Below are 17574 nucleotides of genomic sequence, written 5' to 3' on the forward strand. Positions count from 1 at the left end.
TCTCATCTGCAAAATGCATTCTAGACACAGAATATATGTCATCAATTACATATTTGCGGTAATACAGAAAAAAATTGGAAGGAGTAAACTTGCATGTGCAAATAAATGATATGATAAATTGTCACTAATTCTTTTGAACTAAATTGAATAATTTCTTCTAGATATAATTACTTTTTGCACAAAAATGAAACGGCATTCAAGTTCAGTAAGTCTTAATACTGCAGAAAGCTTTAAGTACATTCACAATCTATTGGAATAAATTATTTAAATGTCTCCATTCATAGTTATTTACATCAATACTGCAATTAGACTGAATAGTACCATATATTACCTTTTATATTCAATAGGTCTTTAAACACATACAAAAATGACCATTTGTATATTCATATACATATATATGTTTATGACACAAATTCACAATTACTTTAGAAAGAATTGTACATATTTGTTTCTAGTGTTTCCTTCCCTCGCGATCAAACTCTCCGTCCATACATTGGTTTTGTGTTCTTTATAAAATTTAACAATTTGAGCATAGCTAATTATATCAATATATTAGAAACCATTTGAAAACATTTAGTAAAAATAATCATTATCAAATGTTCTTTCACAAGAGTATCTGAACAATTGCATCATCCATAATAATCTTTATTTAATAATCAACAATATTTCTCTGAAGCTAAATGCAGTGGGTGTTGTGTCGGGGTCTTTCAGAGTGCATTTCGGCTCGAAACTCTCCTTCTAAATGCTACATTTTTAGCAACATTTGAAACATGCCCAGGATTTTTTTTTTTTTTTTTTTTTTTGAGGGATATTATGGCACTGTTTATCACAACGAATGATTTAAATAAATTATAAAAAAAAAGGCCAAAAAAAAAAAAGGTTATGTAACAAAACAAAACCAAAAATAAAAACGCTTTGTCCAAAACACATTGACCCCTAATAAGCATCCTAATAAAACAAGTTTAAGAGTGAAAGCATGCTCTAATCAGTAAAGCCTTACATGTGTACACTGTATCTAGTCCGTTTTATTATGACAGGAATTCCCTTTGTTATTCCATTTAAAAAAATATTTAAAAACCTTAAAGCAGCGAAACAACAACAAAGCAACTGGAATTAAGCTTTTTTGCCTTCTTTTTCACTTCAACTGTAGTATGTGATATGAAAGTACATTTTTAGATAGAAAAACTGCGTTGCCAATAAACGTGTACGAATTTTCCTGGCAGCAAACAAAGGTATGTGGGAATTAAAAAAAAAAAAAAAAATGGAAATGTACATTTACATTACTTTGCAAATGAGTAAGACCCACCCTGAAAAATTTGAGAATACCAATAGAGGGTGCTGCAGGAAAACCACAAAAATGGAAGAAATATTGCTTTGGGAATCTTTTCTGTCATTTGATTTGTGCAAATACAGAACGTTAGCATTTCTCAAGATTAAAAGGGGACTGTTTGGATTTCCCTAAATCGTTGTTTTCGTGAGGAGGATGTCTTACAAAAACTCATCGACGCGTTAGAAAATCATCAATGCGTCTTTCATTCACATTCTACGTTCTTGTCACATTAGACTTGTAAATGTATATATTTACACAAGGCATTTACAAAGTTGAGGCAGTGTTATGGTGGGTAAATGTCCTTAAAAGCAGATGTGCTTTCATGCTCCAAGATTAAACCGAAAAGCTGCTAGGAAAAATAGGTACAAAATAATACGCCATATAAATAAGCAGGAAAAAATGCACCCACTTACAGCCACAGGCTGAGATAAAGAAGAATATCAGCAACATCAACGAAAGATTTCAACCAATGTATGTTCGTGTAGAATGTGTAAGCCATATGTAACGTTATTAGATATGTCCTCTAGTGTACATTTGGCACTGGAATTTGCCATTGGTCCAGCAATTGGCAAAATTGTTCCTAGATAAAAAGAAGATGTACAAGTTCCTGTGTTCCATCTGGCTGAGAAGTCTTTAAGCTATAAAAATATTTATGTTGTGCTCTCCCTTAAGATTACCAAGTCCACAGTTTTCGGGAAATTCTTCAGAAGAGACACTGCAGTTTCATGCTCCATGTGTAAGAAACTATGTCCGTTGGCCTGCAATGCAAGAATGAAGCACATGGTAAACAAAATGAACCGGGAGAGGCATGGAAGAACGGAGGGAGGGAGGGAGGGAGGGAGGGAGGGAGGAACGAAGGAACAGAGGGAGGGAGAGGGGGGGCAGGAACAGGCACGGCAGCACAGGAGGGCTGGGAACAGGCCTAGCTCAAAGAGGATAAAGAGATATACACTGTGAAGGAGAGAAAAGAGAGAGAGAGAAAGATGCACACGGGAGATCATGCTGTAAAAGGAGAGAAAGTGGAAAGAAGCTGGTCTTTAGACACTCTGGATCTGTGGAAAGAGAAGGAGCTGCTTTCTGCAGGCCATTCTAGTGGCAGCAACACATAAAACCAAGAGACAGCCCAATAACTTCCCATAAAGTTATTTAGGCACACAGAGGCTGGATTGCCCCTGTTTAAGTAAGGCAGCAATGCCAGGCTTTTTGTTTCGGCAAAATATGGAAACACGTACTACCTGAATAGCAATTTGTTTTCGTTTTTTAACGTAATTTTCAATTACTGTTCATGTAAAAATGAATATTACATTCACATATTACAATTCAAAAGGGTTTATTACAATTCAGTTTATTACAATTTTTTTAATTATTCAGTAAAGATGTTATAAATTGATCAAAGGTCACAGTAAAGACGTTTAGAGTGTTATAAAAATCTATTTGAAATAAATGCTGTTCTTTTGAACTTTCCGTTAATCAAAGAAAAATGTATCATGGTTTCCACAAAAATATTAAGCAGCACAGCTGTTTTCAGTACTGACAGTTATAAGTAGGTAACACTTTACAATAAGTTGAATGCATTAGCTAAGTTAGCTAAAAATTTGTCTCACGTGGCCAGACCTTCAGACTGACGGCGGAAGGTCTGGGAACCTTGGCCGTTTTTAATGGCCAAGGACCGCCCAAGAGGCCATTCGACTGACAGGTAATGCAACAATTAAGTTTCGTTTTGTGCCATGTCATGTTTAAGGGTATGGAAATGTCGCCACAATAACAGACGACTTCGAAACTCCTTAAGTGTTTTCAGCTAAGTGTGCCTTATGCATTAGACGTTTAGCCAGCGTTCCATGGGCGTGACGTCTGAAACTGAGACTAGCTAAAAATATATTTTAAAGCATTTAATCTTTCTTGATGTTAATTAGAAAAATACACTGCCCTGTAAAAGTTTGGAAACACCCGTGGCAAAGTGTGGTTTTGGACGATATCAGCATAAATCCTTTTTTGGTGCAAATACATTGAAGTAACTTGACATTGTCATTGAAGACCAGCAATAATAATTTTCATTTTGATTACATAATAATAGCAATATATACATGTCAAAGTCAGACATGCCCCTTTGTCAGCTTTGATGCCTGGTTACTGGTTTAAACTTGGCCCAGGTTTTTAAAAGTTTTTTGGGTCAGCACATCTTAATAGCGTCAACAATTGACTGCTAATTAAGTTCAGAATACAATGAATTTAGGCCCAGATTATGCAGAGCTGTAATAGCCGCTGATGGTGGATATTTTGATGAATCGAAAAAAAAGTTTTTCTATGTATAAACTGTTTATGTAATAAAATATGTTTTTGTAGTTTGTGTTGTCCCTTATCAGTGCAAAATTATCACAAACTAAAAAGGATTCATGCCAATATTGTCCAAACCCCCACTCTTCTAGGGCGTTTCCAGACTTTTGGAGGGCAGTGTATGTATTTCATTGTTTGTTCATGTTAGTCCATAGTGCATTAATTAAAGCCACCCAATACAAATTTTGCATTTAAAAAATTAAAATTAAAATTTAAATTTAAATTTAAATTTTAAACTTTGACTAATATTAATAAATGCTGTCCAAGTATTGTGCATTGTTAGTTCTTGTTAACTAATCTTGTTAACTAATGTTAAAGATAGTTCACCCAAAAATGAAAATTCTGTCAAAATTACTCACCGTCATATCGTTCCAAACCTGCAAGGCCTTCAATCATCTGCGGAACACAAACTGAGAGCTTCCTGACCTTGTTTAGTCAGCAAAGCAACTGTTCAAGGCCCAGAAACAGGGTTGCCAGGTTTTTACAACAAAACCCACCCAGTTGCTACTCAAAACTAGCTCAGTCGCATTTCAAGGGGGGGGTCCTCCGTTAAAAATCACATTCCGGGGAACGAAATACATGTTTTTTTTTTTTTGTCGGGGTTCCTCTGGTAAATTCATATTTCAGGGGCTAAATATGACATTAGTGGGGTTGCTTCAACCCACAGACATCAAAAACAACCCACGGAAACACTGTTAAAGTAGCCCAATTCCGCAGGAAAACCGCACACTTGGCAACACTGCCCAGAAAGGTAGTAAGGACGTTGTTAAAATAGTCCATGTAACATCAGTGGTTCAACCTTAATTTTATGAAGCTATGAGAATACTTTTTATGTGCAAAAAAGAAAAGAAATAATGACTTTGTTCAACAATTTCTTAATTTTTTTGACGCATGTTTACAAAAGTACCACAACGTTTGCGTGTGGTTTTGTTTTCTTTGTGCACAAGATATTCTCTTAGCTTCATAACATTACGGTTGAACCACTGATGTCACATGGATTATTTTAACAATGTCCTCACTACCTTTCTGGGCCTTGAACGTGGTAGTTGCGTTGCTGTCAATGCAGGATCAGAAAACTCTCAGATTTCATCAAAAATATCTTCATTTGTGTTCAGAAAATGAACAAAGGTCTTACGGGTTTGGAACAACATGATGGTGAGTAATCAATTACAGAATTTTAATTTTTGGGTGAACTAACCATTTAACCAATGAAACCTTTTCTTAACGACCAAAGCAGCATATTAGAATTATTTTATTATGATTATTTATTTAGCAATTTTTGGGAGGTGAAGGGATACATTTCACTACACTTCAAAAAGACCAGATTCAATCTGCGTCACAAAGTAAAATGTAAATTGAGGTAGTTGGCGTTGTTGGTTAGTCTCTTTCACAGTTTTACAGTCATTTTATAATATATGATGTAATATGAATCCACAAATGTATATTTTAAAACGTAAAATATAGAATTCCATGCCATTTAATTGACTTACAAGACATGTGGCAGCTTAAAATGTTAATATCTGCTTTTTAAAATTAGAACATTAACGCATGTAAAAAAGTTGGACAAACAAAACAAAGGTCCATGCTCACTTGTTTGAGACACAAACACACACTCACACACATACACACTGGACATTTAATGCCACATGCAAAGCCCTCCACTGGCAGTGTGGCGGAAGATGCATTGTCACTTGTGGGACAATGTGATGGAGAACAGTGTTACCTTCAGAATTTTGTCCCCTGGTCGAAGAACGTTGGAGGCAGGTCCATCAGGCTGTACCCTAGTAACAAAGATACCCTATAAGTCAAAAGTGATATGAGGTTAGGAACCACATGGTGACTATGGTTTAGAATCTTTGCCTTTTAATCTGGATTTAGATTTTCCTTTGTTTCTCTCTCTCTTTTTTTTTTGTCTAATAAGTTCAAACGGCTAGTAAATGCTATCAAATAATGACCTTCATCTATAAAATGATTAGTTTTTAACAAGTAAAAATGTTAAACTGATAAACAGAATAGAGTATTTGTTAGTGACTCTTTTTGTGCTGGTATCAAGGCAGAGATTATAAAGCATACGGATTTAAATTACATGTGGGACCCATCAATATGCGCCATGTCAACACATATGAAGTCTTATTATTGGCGCCACATGTTGAGAGTCCACCAAACTTAACATCATTTCTTCAGGGCTCACGGGGATTCGGCTTGTTAGAAGAACCCCAAAGCACCGATACACAACACAAGCAATCTTTATGCTATGTTGAAAACCTTATGGGAAAAAAAGAATGACACTTTTTCATGCAAATTGACATTTTCTATCTAAACACAATATAATACACATTCCTAACATAAAGCTACATATGAAATGGAAACAGAATGTCTTTTTTCATGTGCTTCAGCAACATTTGAGTCACAAAACACTTTGGTTTTAACTATCGGTAAATGTTGCCAAGACATGAAAAGGTTAAAAGGTAATGCAGTCAGCTGGTGTGCAAGGTTGTGCATTGCAGTAGCGCATGTTTCCATGGTAACTCTACTGAGAGACACACTTTACTAACTGAAGAGAGATGGCTTTGATTTTGTTCTATATAAAGCATCGTTTTAATGCGATTTCTGAGAATGAAATGCTGGAATTAGCATATTACATTATGCTCTGTCCTTTAAAACCAAGTGAAATGGTCTTACCATGTCCGAGGGCTTGAAGGGGTTCCCCTGTCCACTGATTCCCCCTGAGATGCTGAAACCAAGGCCAGGGTTCTTCTCGATCCTCACACAGAGCTGTCAACAACATAAAACAGAATTTCAGGTCAATTCATCTCTTTCTCTACATTTTGGCTTTTCATCCACACTGAGGCCGTGTTTTTGTCTTTCGAAGATGGAGCTTTTTGAAGACACTTTCAAGTGGATAAATTTGAAAATGCCATTTTTGTTGTGGTGTGGACTGTGAAAATGGAGGTACTCAAAAACGCTGATGTTTAGTCATGTGACGTATTGTACCGGAGCGTTTCCTCTGAGGAAATATTGGATGAGAAAAAAAAATTGTAGCACAAAACATAACATTAAAAAGTGTTCAGATCACTCATTTTTTTCTAAAGAAACATCGTTCAGCAGCGAAATCAGCTGTTGAGCCCAGTGAGTTTTAAGAGACCCCCTAGGTGGGTTTGGCGGTGGGGGGTAATTAAGAAAGAATAGGGAAAAGTCACATGAGAGGAGGCAATGGCTTCATCGCGATATGATGGGATATGACTGGTTATGATCGGCTGTTATTGGTTCATGTGATAAATCCCGCCTCGTATTCATGTGTGTTCCGCGTTCGGGAATCAGTCTGAATGAACAATATAATGGCGTCAATGGGAAGACTAATTTAAAAAAGTGAGTCACCAACTCACACATTTACATATAACCACTTTCTTACATCAAAATAAGACTTTAAATCAGTGTTGCCAAGTCTACGTTTTTTCCGCGGAATTGGACTACTTTAACACTGTTGCCGCGGGTTGTTTTTAATGTCCGCAGATAGAAGCGACACCAAAAATATAATATTTAGCCCCTGGCATGCAAACTGTACTAGGGGAACTCTACCAAATAAAACGTGTATTTTACCCCCCTGAACGCGAGTTTTACTGGGGAACTCCTCTAGAAAAATAATTGGGCTGCTTTTGTTGTGAAAACCTGGCAACCTTGCCTAAAAACATGATCTGTGGGAGTTTTAAGTGAGTAATCAGCTTGGTGATTTTTTTTTTTTTTTAAGTTATATTTTTGGGCTTTTGTTACTTTATTATTCAAACTGGACAATGGAGAGATGACATAAAGTATTAGAGAGAGGGGAGTGGGATCGGCAAAGGAACCCGAGACGGGAATTGAACTCGAGTCGCCATGAGCGTATATGTTGGCACACTAACCACAAGGCTATCGGCACTAACAGCTTGGTGAAATTTAAAGTACATTTCTGTGTCTGTAACCAATATTTACCAAGCTTTGATGATGAGCTTTTTATGATCCAACAAATTCAAAAATAGTTAGAAGTTAACTATTAAAAAGAAAAGCTGAATATAAGTTCACAAATAAAATATATTGTTGAAATTGTTACTGCCTTGAGTTATTATTTTGAAATAATTGTAAAATGCTTAAAAACACTGACTTGATGAGATTCATACTTGGCTTTAATAAATAGAATATTGATTCACCTTGCTAATGTAAAAATATTTTTTCTGATAGTGTAAGTAATGTTTATTTAACCAAGAAAATGTGACTGGGACATGATTTTACATTTGATTGAAAAAAAAAAAAAAAATTAAACAACAACAACAAAAACTTTGCCTCATTTCAGAACAGCATTGCACACTGTATTATACCTATAATATCTATGTATAGTTATACAAGCATTTACGCAGTTCTGAGGAAAAGGTCAGAATTGCGAGATATAAATAAAGAATTCTGAGAAGAAAATGGTCAGAAAATTGTCATAATTGTAAAATAAAAAGTTTTACCTTTTTTATTTTTATTTAAAGTTAAAAAAAACTGAATTGTGAGATATAATTTTTGAATTCTGAGAAAAAGGTCAGGGCCTGTACTCACAAAACATCTTAAGGCTAAAATTAGCTCATAACTTACCGATTTAGGAGACAATCTTAAAAATAACAAACGTGTTAATCCTAAATTTAGGACTCCTAAATATTTGCTCTAAAAGAGTATTTCATAAAGCATTTTAGCACTAAAGCTCCTAAATCTGTGAAACGTTAGGAGCAGTGAAGAGGACTCCTAAGAAAACAAAACAAAACAAAAAAACTATACAAACCATCACAGAAATTCTAATGGTTTCCACTACAAATACCATTACAAACATTACAAACCATCAACTTTTAACTATTAAAACCATTAAAAAATGGTTTCCTGTAGTGTGTTCCATTAGGATTTAGTGGTTTTAACAAGCCACCGATAGAAGGCGACCAATTACAGTTACCATTAAAACCAGTACAATTCCCATTATAACCAGTAAAACCATTACAAATTCTGTGATGGCTTCTATTGGTTTTTCAGCAGAGTAAAATGGCGATCTTCCTCAGAATGTAAACATTTTCAGAACAGGCTGCATTTATTGGCAAACACGTTTTCCCACGCACTTTTTTTTTTGGTTTTGGAGGTTATCCCAACTCCAAATTTTCCTTTGATTACATCCTTGTTTTCATTAACAGGTTGGGCAAGAAGTAACAGCTGTTCTTGTGTCCAGTTTGGTTTTCTTGTACATTTGCATGTCTTACCGTCAACCATGATTATTCTACTGTTAATTAAAAGGCTATTTATATGCATATCCGCTACTTGTTTACGAGAAGTACACATGTAATAGGCTGACAATTAGCTGAACATATACTTGTTTAATTAGTGATACTTAGCCTTTTAAAAATCTTTATTTAAATGTGGCAATATTTTTATTTTTAAACGTCTATTTGAACATGGCAATACAATATCACACTATACAATATTTCTATGAACAAATCTCTGACAGAGACCTCTTCCATGTCAGCCAATCACTGTGTGCATAGTTAGTCAGCATGCTGACATCATCCATAGCAATGAGGTCAACCCCGCCCTTATTCTCAGCTTAAGACTTCTCTCTATTCCTTAGTAAAACTTTGTCTCACAGCTTTGTGCATAGATTTTAAGAGAAAACTTTTACTGCTATCTGAGAGAACTCTTAGTGGTAATTTTTTTTTTTTTTTTTTTTTGTGAATACAGGCCCAGAATTTTGAGTTTCTATCTCAAAATTCTGATGTTTCTTTATTCTCAGACTTGCAAAAAGTCACAATTACCTTTTTTTATTTTTATTTTGTGGCAGAAACGGTATTCTATATTTTTCAGTCATGAAATAGCCATTTTGAGTGCAACCTTGACCTTGGATATTTTTCTAATAAAATGATTGTGTCAGAAGAACAGTTGTACGAACTTTATTATGTCTAGTCTCCCTGTATCATTTTAGTGAGCTTTTATTATGATTTACATGTGTGCAATAAGATGCTTTTTAGCGTTTTCTGATGTTCCAGTGTGGACAAGCAACTCCTGGAAAACAAGTGTGGACAGAGAGCGCTTTGAAATGGAAAATGCCATTTTAAGTTGTATCCGAATCAAAAGTAGATATAGACCAATTTACTGTTTGCAAACAGTGATGATGTTTTTTTTGTGGGCGGAGCCTATCTGGTTGCAGAAAATTACAGTTTTCAAGTGGCAGTCAGTGGAAGCTATTGAATAAAAGAATAAAAAAAAAGATATATTTGAGTTTATATTTTAAAATTATGACTTTATTCTCACAATTCCGAGATTATATCTCACAATTCTGATAAGAAAAATAAACTCACCATTCTCTCTTTTGGACTTTTTTCCCCTCAGAGTGGACAAACTATTGTTGAGTTAAATCGAGTTATAAAGTCCGAAATACGAGATATAAACTCGCGTTTGCGAGAAAAAAGTCAGAATATGTGGAATAAATTAGGTTACTGTAAAATGTTATAGCTTTAAATAGTATTTCATGTTGTAACTGTAGGGCTAATATAATATGTTCCCTATGAACTGCATATGTGAATATTATGTAGACCTATTGTTTATATCAAATTTATACTTTAAAAGTAGAGTAATCATAGCAGGTTTCACCCATAGCCTGTCTGTTTAAACATCTGCGTTTTAGCTTCAAATGGTGGTTTTGAAGACAGTATTCAATAAAAGTGATTTGCATTCTGATTCTGACATTCAAAGGCACAACAATATATTTGATCTCTTATTCTGTGGATTTTTCCCCGTTTCTCTCCATTTGTTACCAGTGTTTTTCTGTAACCACTATGCGCGCAGCTGCAAGTGACGTAACTGTGACGCCTACTCGAAACTGGTCTATAGCCTTAGTCATAAGAAGTAGAAGATTCAGAGTTAACAACACTCTCAATATCTGAAGAACAAGAAAACACTAAACTGATATTCCATGATTGTGATATGAATCTTGCAACCTGATCTCATGACGAAAACATACCTGTGGGAACTATTGTGAATTTCGCAAGATGCTAAATACACTGACCATAATTATAAACGCAACACTTTTGTTTTTGCCCCCATTTTTCATTAGCTGAATTCAAAGATCTAAGACTTTTTCTATGTACACAAAAGGCCTATTTCTCTCAAATATTGTTCACAAATCTGTCTAAATCTGTGTTAGTGAATACTTCTCCTTTGCTGAGATAATCCATCCACCTCACAGGTTTGGCATATCAAGATGCTGATTAGACAGCATGATTATTGCACAGGTGTGCCTTAGGCTGGCCACAATAAAAGGCCACTCTAAAATGTGCAGTTTTACTGTACTGGGGGGGTCCGGGGGGTCCGAAAACCAGTCAGTATCTGGTGTGACCACCATTTGCCTCACGCAGTGCAACACATCTCCTTCACATAGAGTTGATCAGGTTGTTGATTGTGGCCTGTGGAATGTTGGTCCACTCCTCTTCAATGGCTGTGCGAAATTGTTGGATATTGGCAGGAACTGGAACACGCTGTCATGTATGTCGATCCAGAGCATCCCAAACATGCTCAATGGGTGACATGTCCGGTGAGTATGCTGGCCATGCAAGAACTGGGATGTTTTCAGCTTCCAGGAATTGTGTACAGATCCTTGCAACATGGGGCCGTGCATTATCATGCTGCAACATGAGGTGATGGTCGTGGATGAATGGCACAACAATGGGCCTCAGGATCTCATGACGGTATCTCTGTGCATTCAAAATGCCATCAATAAAATACACCTTTGTTTGTTGTCTATAACATACGCCTGCATATACCATAACCCCACCGCCACCATGGGCCACTTGATCCACAACGTTGACATCGGCAAACCGCTCACCCACACGACGCCATACACGCTGTCTGCCATCTGCCCTGCACAGTAAAAACTGGGATTCATCAATGAAAAAACACCTCTCCAAAGTGCCATCAAATGTGAGCATTTGCCCACTCAAGTCGGATACGATGACTAACTTCAGTCAGGTCGAGACCCCAATGAGGACAACAAGCATGCAGATGAGCTTCCCTGAGACTAGTATCTAGTAATAGTCTCTGACAGTTTGTGCAGAAATTCTTTGGTTATGCAAACCGATTGTTGCAGCAGCTGTCCATGTGGCTGGTCTTGGACGATCTTGGAGGTGAAGATGCTGGATGTGGAGGTCCTGGGCTGGTGTGGTTACACGTGGTCTGCGGTTGTGAGGCCGGTAGGATGTACTGCCAAATTCTCTGAAACGCCTTTGGAGATGGCTTATGGTAGAGAAATGAACATTCAATTGATGGGCAAGAGCTCTGGTGAACATTCCTGCAGTCAGCATGCCAGTTGCATTCTCCCTCAAAACTTGTGACATCTGTGGCATTGTGCTGTGTGATACAACTGCACATTTTATTGTAGCCAGATCTAAGGCACACCTGTGCAATAATCATGCTGTCTAATCAGCATGTCGATATGCCACACCTGTGAGATGGATGGATTATCTCAGCAAAGGAGAAGTGCTCACTAACACAGATTTAGACAGATTTGTGAACAATATTTGAGAGAAACAGGCCTTTTGTGTACATAGAAGAAGTCTTAAATCTTTGAGTTCAGCTCATGAAAAATGGGGGCAAAACCAAAAGTGTTGTGTTTATAGTTTTGGTCAGTGTACATACGTTCTGTGACATACTCAATGTGAAATGTCCAAGTTGTCATGAGATCAGGTAGGAATCTTTTGCATCCATTTGCAACTGTTTATTTCGAATTTATTCTGAGAGATATCTGTACCTGCTCTGGAAAGCCGTCCATGCTCTTCTGGCCTTTAGTCTGGATGAAGCAGCGGGCACTCTGAGGCCGGGGGCTGGTGGTGGTAATGGGCATGGGCAGAGGCGACTGGTACTGCTGAATGGACACCTTGTTGATAGCCCCCTCATACTGCTGGTCACGGGCCGTCCGGTGGGGAGGGGGGGCTGAGGTTATCATCATAGTCTGTTGTTGATGGGGATTGTGAACACCAGGCTGTGGGCAAACATTAGGCAAACGTTTAATGAAGTAGAGTATTAAGGCAAGTGCCTTAATATCATTACAGGCACAAAGACGTGTTAGCTACACAGGACCTTATGACATTTTGATTTCCCTATTTGATGTATTAATTTAATTAGACTTTTCTTCATAACACTAAACGTGTCAGCAGAAGCAAAATGTTCCACAATATTGAGCGACAACCTAAAGACATTCACCAATAGACTAAGGTTGCTAAGGAGACCGAGCGAGAACATGCGTTGTGAAATGAATCATGACAGCAGGTAGTAATTAACCCTGGCATTTGAAAAAATTAACATGGCAATCACGATACAACAGAGATGTCTATCTCGCAGAGAACAGGTTAAGCCAGAGAAAACTAAAGAGTTGAACATGACAGGGTTTATTACTTAGAGAGACATGTGGGTGTCTCTCTAAAAACGTATTGTGGATATAATAAAACTATAATGAGATCCAGACTAATGCAATGAATCATTTCAGTTCCGCACAGCTTATGGAGGAAAAAACAGGACCATTTTAGAGGTGAGAAAGTTTTAGCATGATTGCTGACTATTTATTATCTGAGACTAGGTAGTGATCATTTTACAGGATAATTTTTCATTTTTGCATTGTTTATGTATATAACTTTTAAGATATTTTTGTGTTCGGTGATCAGGGGTAGGTTGTTCACACAGCAGGCGAGAAAGTTTTTATAGACTTTACATTGGACTGAAATTTGTGACATCACATCTCTGCATCAGAATGTCGTACAGACTTCAGGGTGGGCTCATTTCACTTGGCATAGCAAGCAGCCAATAAATAGTGACATTTCAACTTCTTATCCATGCCCTAGCAACCAGTTACAGCACCTTAGCAACCAGCCCATAGACTTTAATTTCCACTGAAAAAAATTGAGAGGTACATCTATGGAACAGAACATCGTAGAGACAGGTAGGTAGCCTCTTTTGATTCAGACCTGCAAGCAGCCTTTGAAATATTATAATTGGCAGCTGCCAAGCACTCCCTAGCAACCAAACAGAGTACCCTAGTCACCATTTAGCAAGACCTATATCTCTGCATCAGAACATCGCAGGGACATGGCACTTGGCTCCTTTGACTTCTGCTAAGAAACAGGACTTCCATCATGCTACACATGCTAACAGTGAATAGTTAAGTGTTAAAACATGCTAAAATTCCTACCTAATTGTTAAAATGTGATTAAAAAAAAAAAAAAAAACCCTAGGAACAGCACAGTGCTGAGTTTTGGCACGGCAAGCACCACTCACATTTTTTCAGGAAATGTACATAACTAGTTTTTATTATTATTATTATTATTATTATTAGAACAATTTCGCACATGAATAACACCTTACAACTTACAATTGATCATTTTTGAGTCACAGAATAAGTTATGAATCAATTCTTTAAAATTAGGGCTGTCAAACGATTATTCGCGACTAATCACATGCAAAGTTTGTGTTTACATAAAATATGTGTGTGTATTATATATATTTATTATGTATATATAAATACACAGATGCATATATATATATATATATATATATTTTTTTTTTTTAATTACATACATGTGTATTTATACACACATATATTTTATGTACACACCAACTTTTATTTTGCATGCGATTAATCGCGATTAATCGTTTGACGGCCCTAATTGAAATAAAATGATGAAGCGGTTTTTAGGAAATGTGTTGCCCAAATAAAAAGAAATATTTAAATGTTTTAATGTTTTACAGTGTTTTATTAGTTACAATGCTCATGAACATATTCAATTTGTGAAATATACTGTTTCACATTCATAATCAATACCTTTTTGATGATATTCATGTTCTCTGGTGGCACGTCTCTTCGTCCCAGTGAATACGGGGCCCACTGGCTACTTGGGGAAACCACCTCTTGTCCATTATCTAAAATATTGCTCTGTTGTGAAGGTGTCTGAAAGAATATACTGCTGTCAGCAAGCAGAATTCAAAATAGTGCTCTAGCTAAAAGCATTTTGCATGGTAAAATTCCCAATTTTCGAGTCTGTTCTAGTTGTACAAAGTTGGTTTCAGTGACTATACTATGGAAGTCTGAGTTTAGTTTGAGAAAACTTTGTTTTTTCAGGGCTCAGCATTTTTCAGCATTGTTTATTGCAATGATAACACTACAGCTACATAGCAGTTATTTTACGTAAATTTTAGTGCTGTCAAACGATTAATTGCATCCAAAATAAAGTTTTTGTTAACATAATACATGTGTGTATACCGTGTATATTTATTATGTATATATTTAAATACACACACATACAATATATATTTCGAAAATATTTACATGTATTTACATATTTTTATTAGTATAATTAATATTATATATAAATATACTTAAAGGATAAACCTAACATTTTTCTTAAATATATCCATGCATGTGTGTGTTTTTATATATACATAATAAATATACACAGTACACATGCGTATATTGTGTAAAAAAAATATTTTGGATGCGATTAATCGTGATTAATTGCTTGACAGCACTAATATATATTGTTTGTATCATTAATGCGCTATACTAAAATATTTATATTTAGACAATAAATATTTAACTTTTAATTTAATATAAATTAAAAATACTTGAAATATTAGAATAAATCAAGCTTTTCAAATGAGTTGTTTAATGTTTTTGTGGACTAAATTCATTTGATTCACTTCCATTGATATATTCAAATATATTCTTTAAGCTGTCTTCTCAAACTTTCAGTTTTTTTTTTTTTTTTTTGAGCCTTGTGAGCCAGCTGAAAGTTAGTTTAACTAACTTCATGCAACAACTACAACCCACTGTAACTGACCCAATTACACAACCACTGTAATTCAGAAACTTGGGCTCTTTAAAAACACTCAACTACACAGTTCATCTGCATATATTAAAACGATCTTCTATTATGTAATTAATTGAAGCTGTTACGATAACATATTCATGCTAATTCAGCACCTGGTTGAACTTTATTTGTGCAGTTCACTATCCTCTATTCACTTACATTATTCACCTATTGGTGAATAAGTAAATGGAGGTTAGTGATCTGCGTGCACAGATGTACTATGCCACTTTTAATATTTAGTGTAAGTGTGGTTGATTAAATGTAATATTTGGTTGTATTTTATAAAGATTAGGAATTGCTTTGTTCTGTGAGTTAAAGACAGAGGAAGACTGCAGTGCATAGACCAAACACAAAGACTGAGCACATGCAACAGAAAACACCTATATATGTTTAACATCACAGTGAGAGACAGTGTCTAGCCTGGAGCTCAGAACAGGTGAGGTGTTAGATTAGTGTTAAACTGTGAAATGTGTTAGATGGTCTGCCTTAGTATAGTGTACAGAAACTGTACCAAAATTCTTATATTACCACTGTTTTAGAAGTTAAAGCAGAAGCCGCTCAAAAGAGAGAGATCTAAAAGAAAGTCTTCATAGGAGATGTTACGTTCATATACGTTTTACTTCTTCATGCTGAAACTGGGGCTGAAGTCGCTTCATACTCACATTTGGTAGAGGTAGCCACTGAGTTGTTTGGTTTTCATGCTTTGTGTTATTGTAAAAGTTTATTGTCATGCTTCTGCTGGCATGCGGTGCAGCATAGCCTCCAGAGTACAGCATGCCGAAGTTTACTGTGTTGTGCTTAAGGACAGCGCTCTGATTGGAGGGAAACAACCACATGACATGAGTGAATGGGTGTACCACACAAAAAGGTCAAAAGGCTGTGGCTGGGGATACACTGGACTGCACATTGCTGTAACAGAGTGAGTAAGCTTGACAAACAGAACAACAACAGTACGTCATTACTGCCCACGTGACACATTAGTGATACACAGCGGTTACATTTACAGAATATTAATAGCAGCAGTGTAGGACTAAATTACGTGAACAATGATGTGCTGTAGTACTGTATTCCACTTACACAGAAACAAAGGCTCAACACCAATTACAGGGTGAATCTCAGGAAAGAAATGTCAGGGTCATATTCCACCCCAATTACAAAGAAAAAAATTATTAATTATATTTTGCAGAAAGAATCTGAAGCCATTTGAGGATTTTTGCCATTGTGACAAATATTTTCAGGTCAGTACATTTTCCTTCATAATTATTACCATAATGGTGAGGAAAAAAATCTTAATGAAAAAAATCTTATTATCATAATGTGAAAAATGCGACGCTGTTTTAGTGCCACGTTAAAAAAAAAGAGATTACGAGATTAAAGTCATAATATTACGAGAATAAAGTTTATATAAATATCTGGGCCATTTGCATGCACAGACTATACTCTCAAAATATTATAACCTTAATTTCTACAATTTAATTCTTGTAATTTCAACTTTATTTTTGAAGCGTTCAGGCTTTATTCTCATAATTTTGACTTAATTCTCGAAACATTTTGACTTTATTCTTGAACCAATTCGACTTTATTCTTGCAATTTCGACTTTATTCTTGAAATATTTTGACTTTATTCTCATAATTTCAACTTGATTCACGTAATTTCGACTTTATTCATGAAATATTATGACTTTAATCTTGTAATCTTTTTTTTTTTTCAAAAATGTATGTGGCACTAAAATGCAGTCATAGAAAAGTAAATCTATAGTTATGTAAAAAAAAATCCACTGAATTATATTTGTATTTAGTCATTTTTATTTATTTATGTTTTTAAATCTTTACAATAATGCTAAAAAAATTATTATGATTAAAAAAAGCTTCATTTTCTTTAGACAGAATATAATTTCCTTTTCTTTTCTTTTGGTTTTGGGGTGAAATATGTCCCAGACGTTTCTTAATAGTTCACATGAGATTCACCCTACTGTTCATGTGTCTTTTCACTAAAAAGCCTTCATT

At 35.6% G+C, this 17574-nt stretch overlaps 1 protein-coding gene across 10 annotated transcripts in view; it reads right to left on the reverse strand.

Moving 5' to 3' along the window:
* Window positions 1-1662: 1662 nt before the first annotated feature.
* lrrc7 (leucine rich repeat containing 7) overlaps window positions 1663-17574 on the reverse strand; it is a 135216-nt gene continuing 119304 nt past the window's right edge. For 7 of the 10 annotated variants that reach the window (XM_051111795.1, XM_051111792.1, XM_051111794.1 and 4 more), the window contains 6 exons: window positions 16230-16379; window positions 14523-14648; window positions 12459-12689; window positions 6347-6439; window positions 5388-5462; window positions 1663-2088 (listed from right to left, as the gene is read on the reverse strand). In XM_051111795.1, coding sequence (XP_050967752.1) covers window positions 1981-2088; window positions 5388-5462; window positions 6347-6439; window positions 12459-12689; window positions 14523-14648; window positions 16230-16379 — 783 coding nt within the window. In that variant the 3' untranslated portion in view covers window positions 1663-1980. The remainder of the gene's footprint in view (window positions 2089-5387; window positions 5463-6346; window positions 6440-12458; window positions 12690-14522; window positions 14649-16229; window positions 16380-17574) is intronic. The other 3 variants (XM_051111801.1, XM_051111798.1, XM_051111799.1) reach the window with 2 other exon arrangements.

The sequence above is a fragment of the Labeo rohita genome, chromosome 6, assembly GCF_022985175.1.
Source record: "Labeo rohita strain BAU-BD-2019 chromosome 6, IGBB_LRoh.1.0, whole genome shotgun sequence".
Taxonomy (NCBI): Eukaryota; Metazoa; Chordata; class Actinopteri; order Cypriniformes; family Cyprinidae; genus Labeo; species Labeo rohita.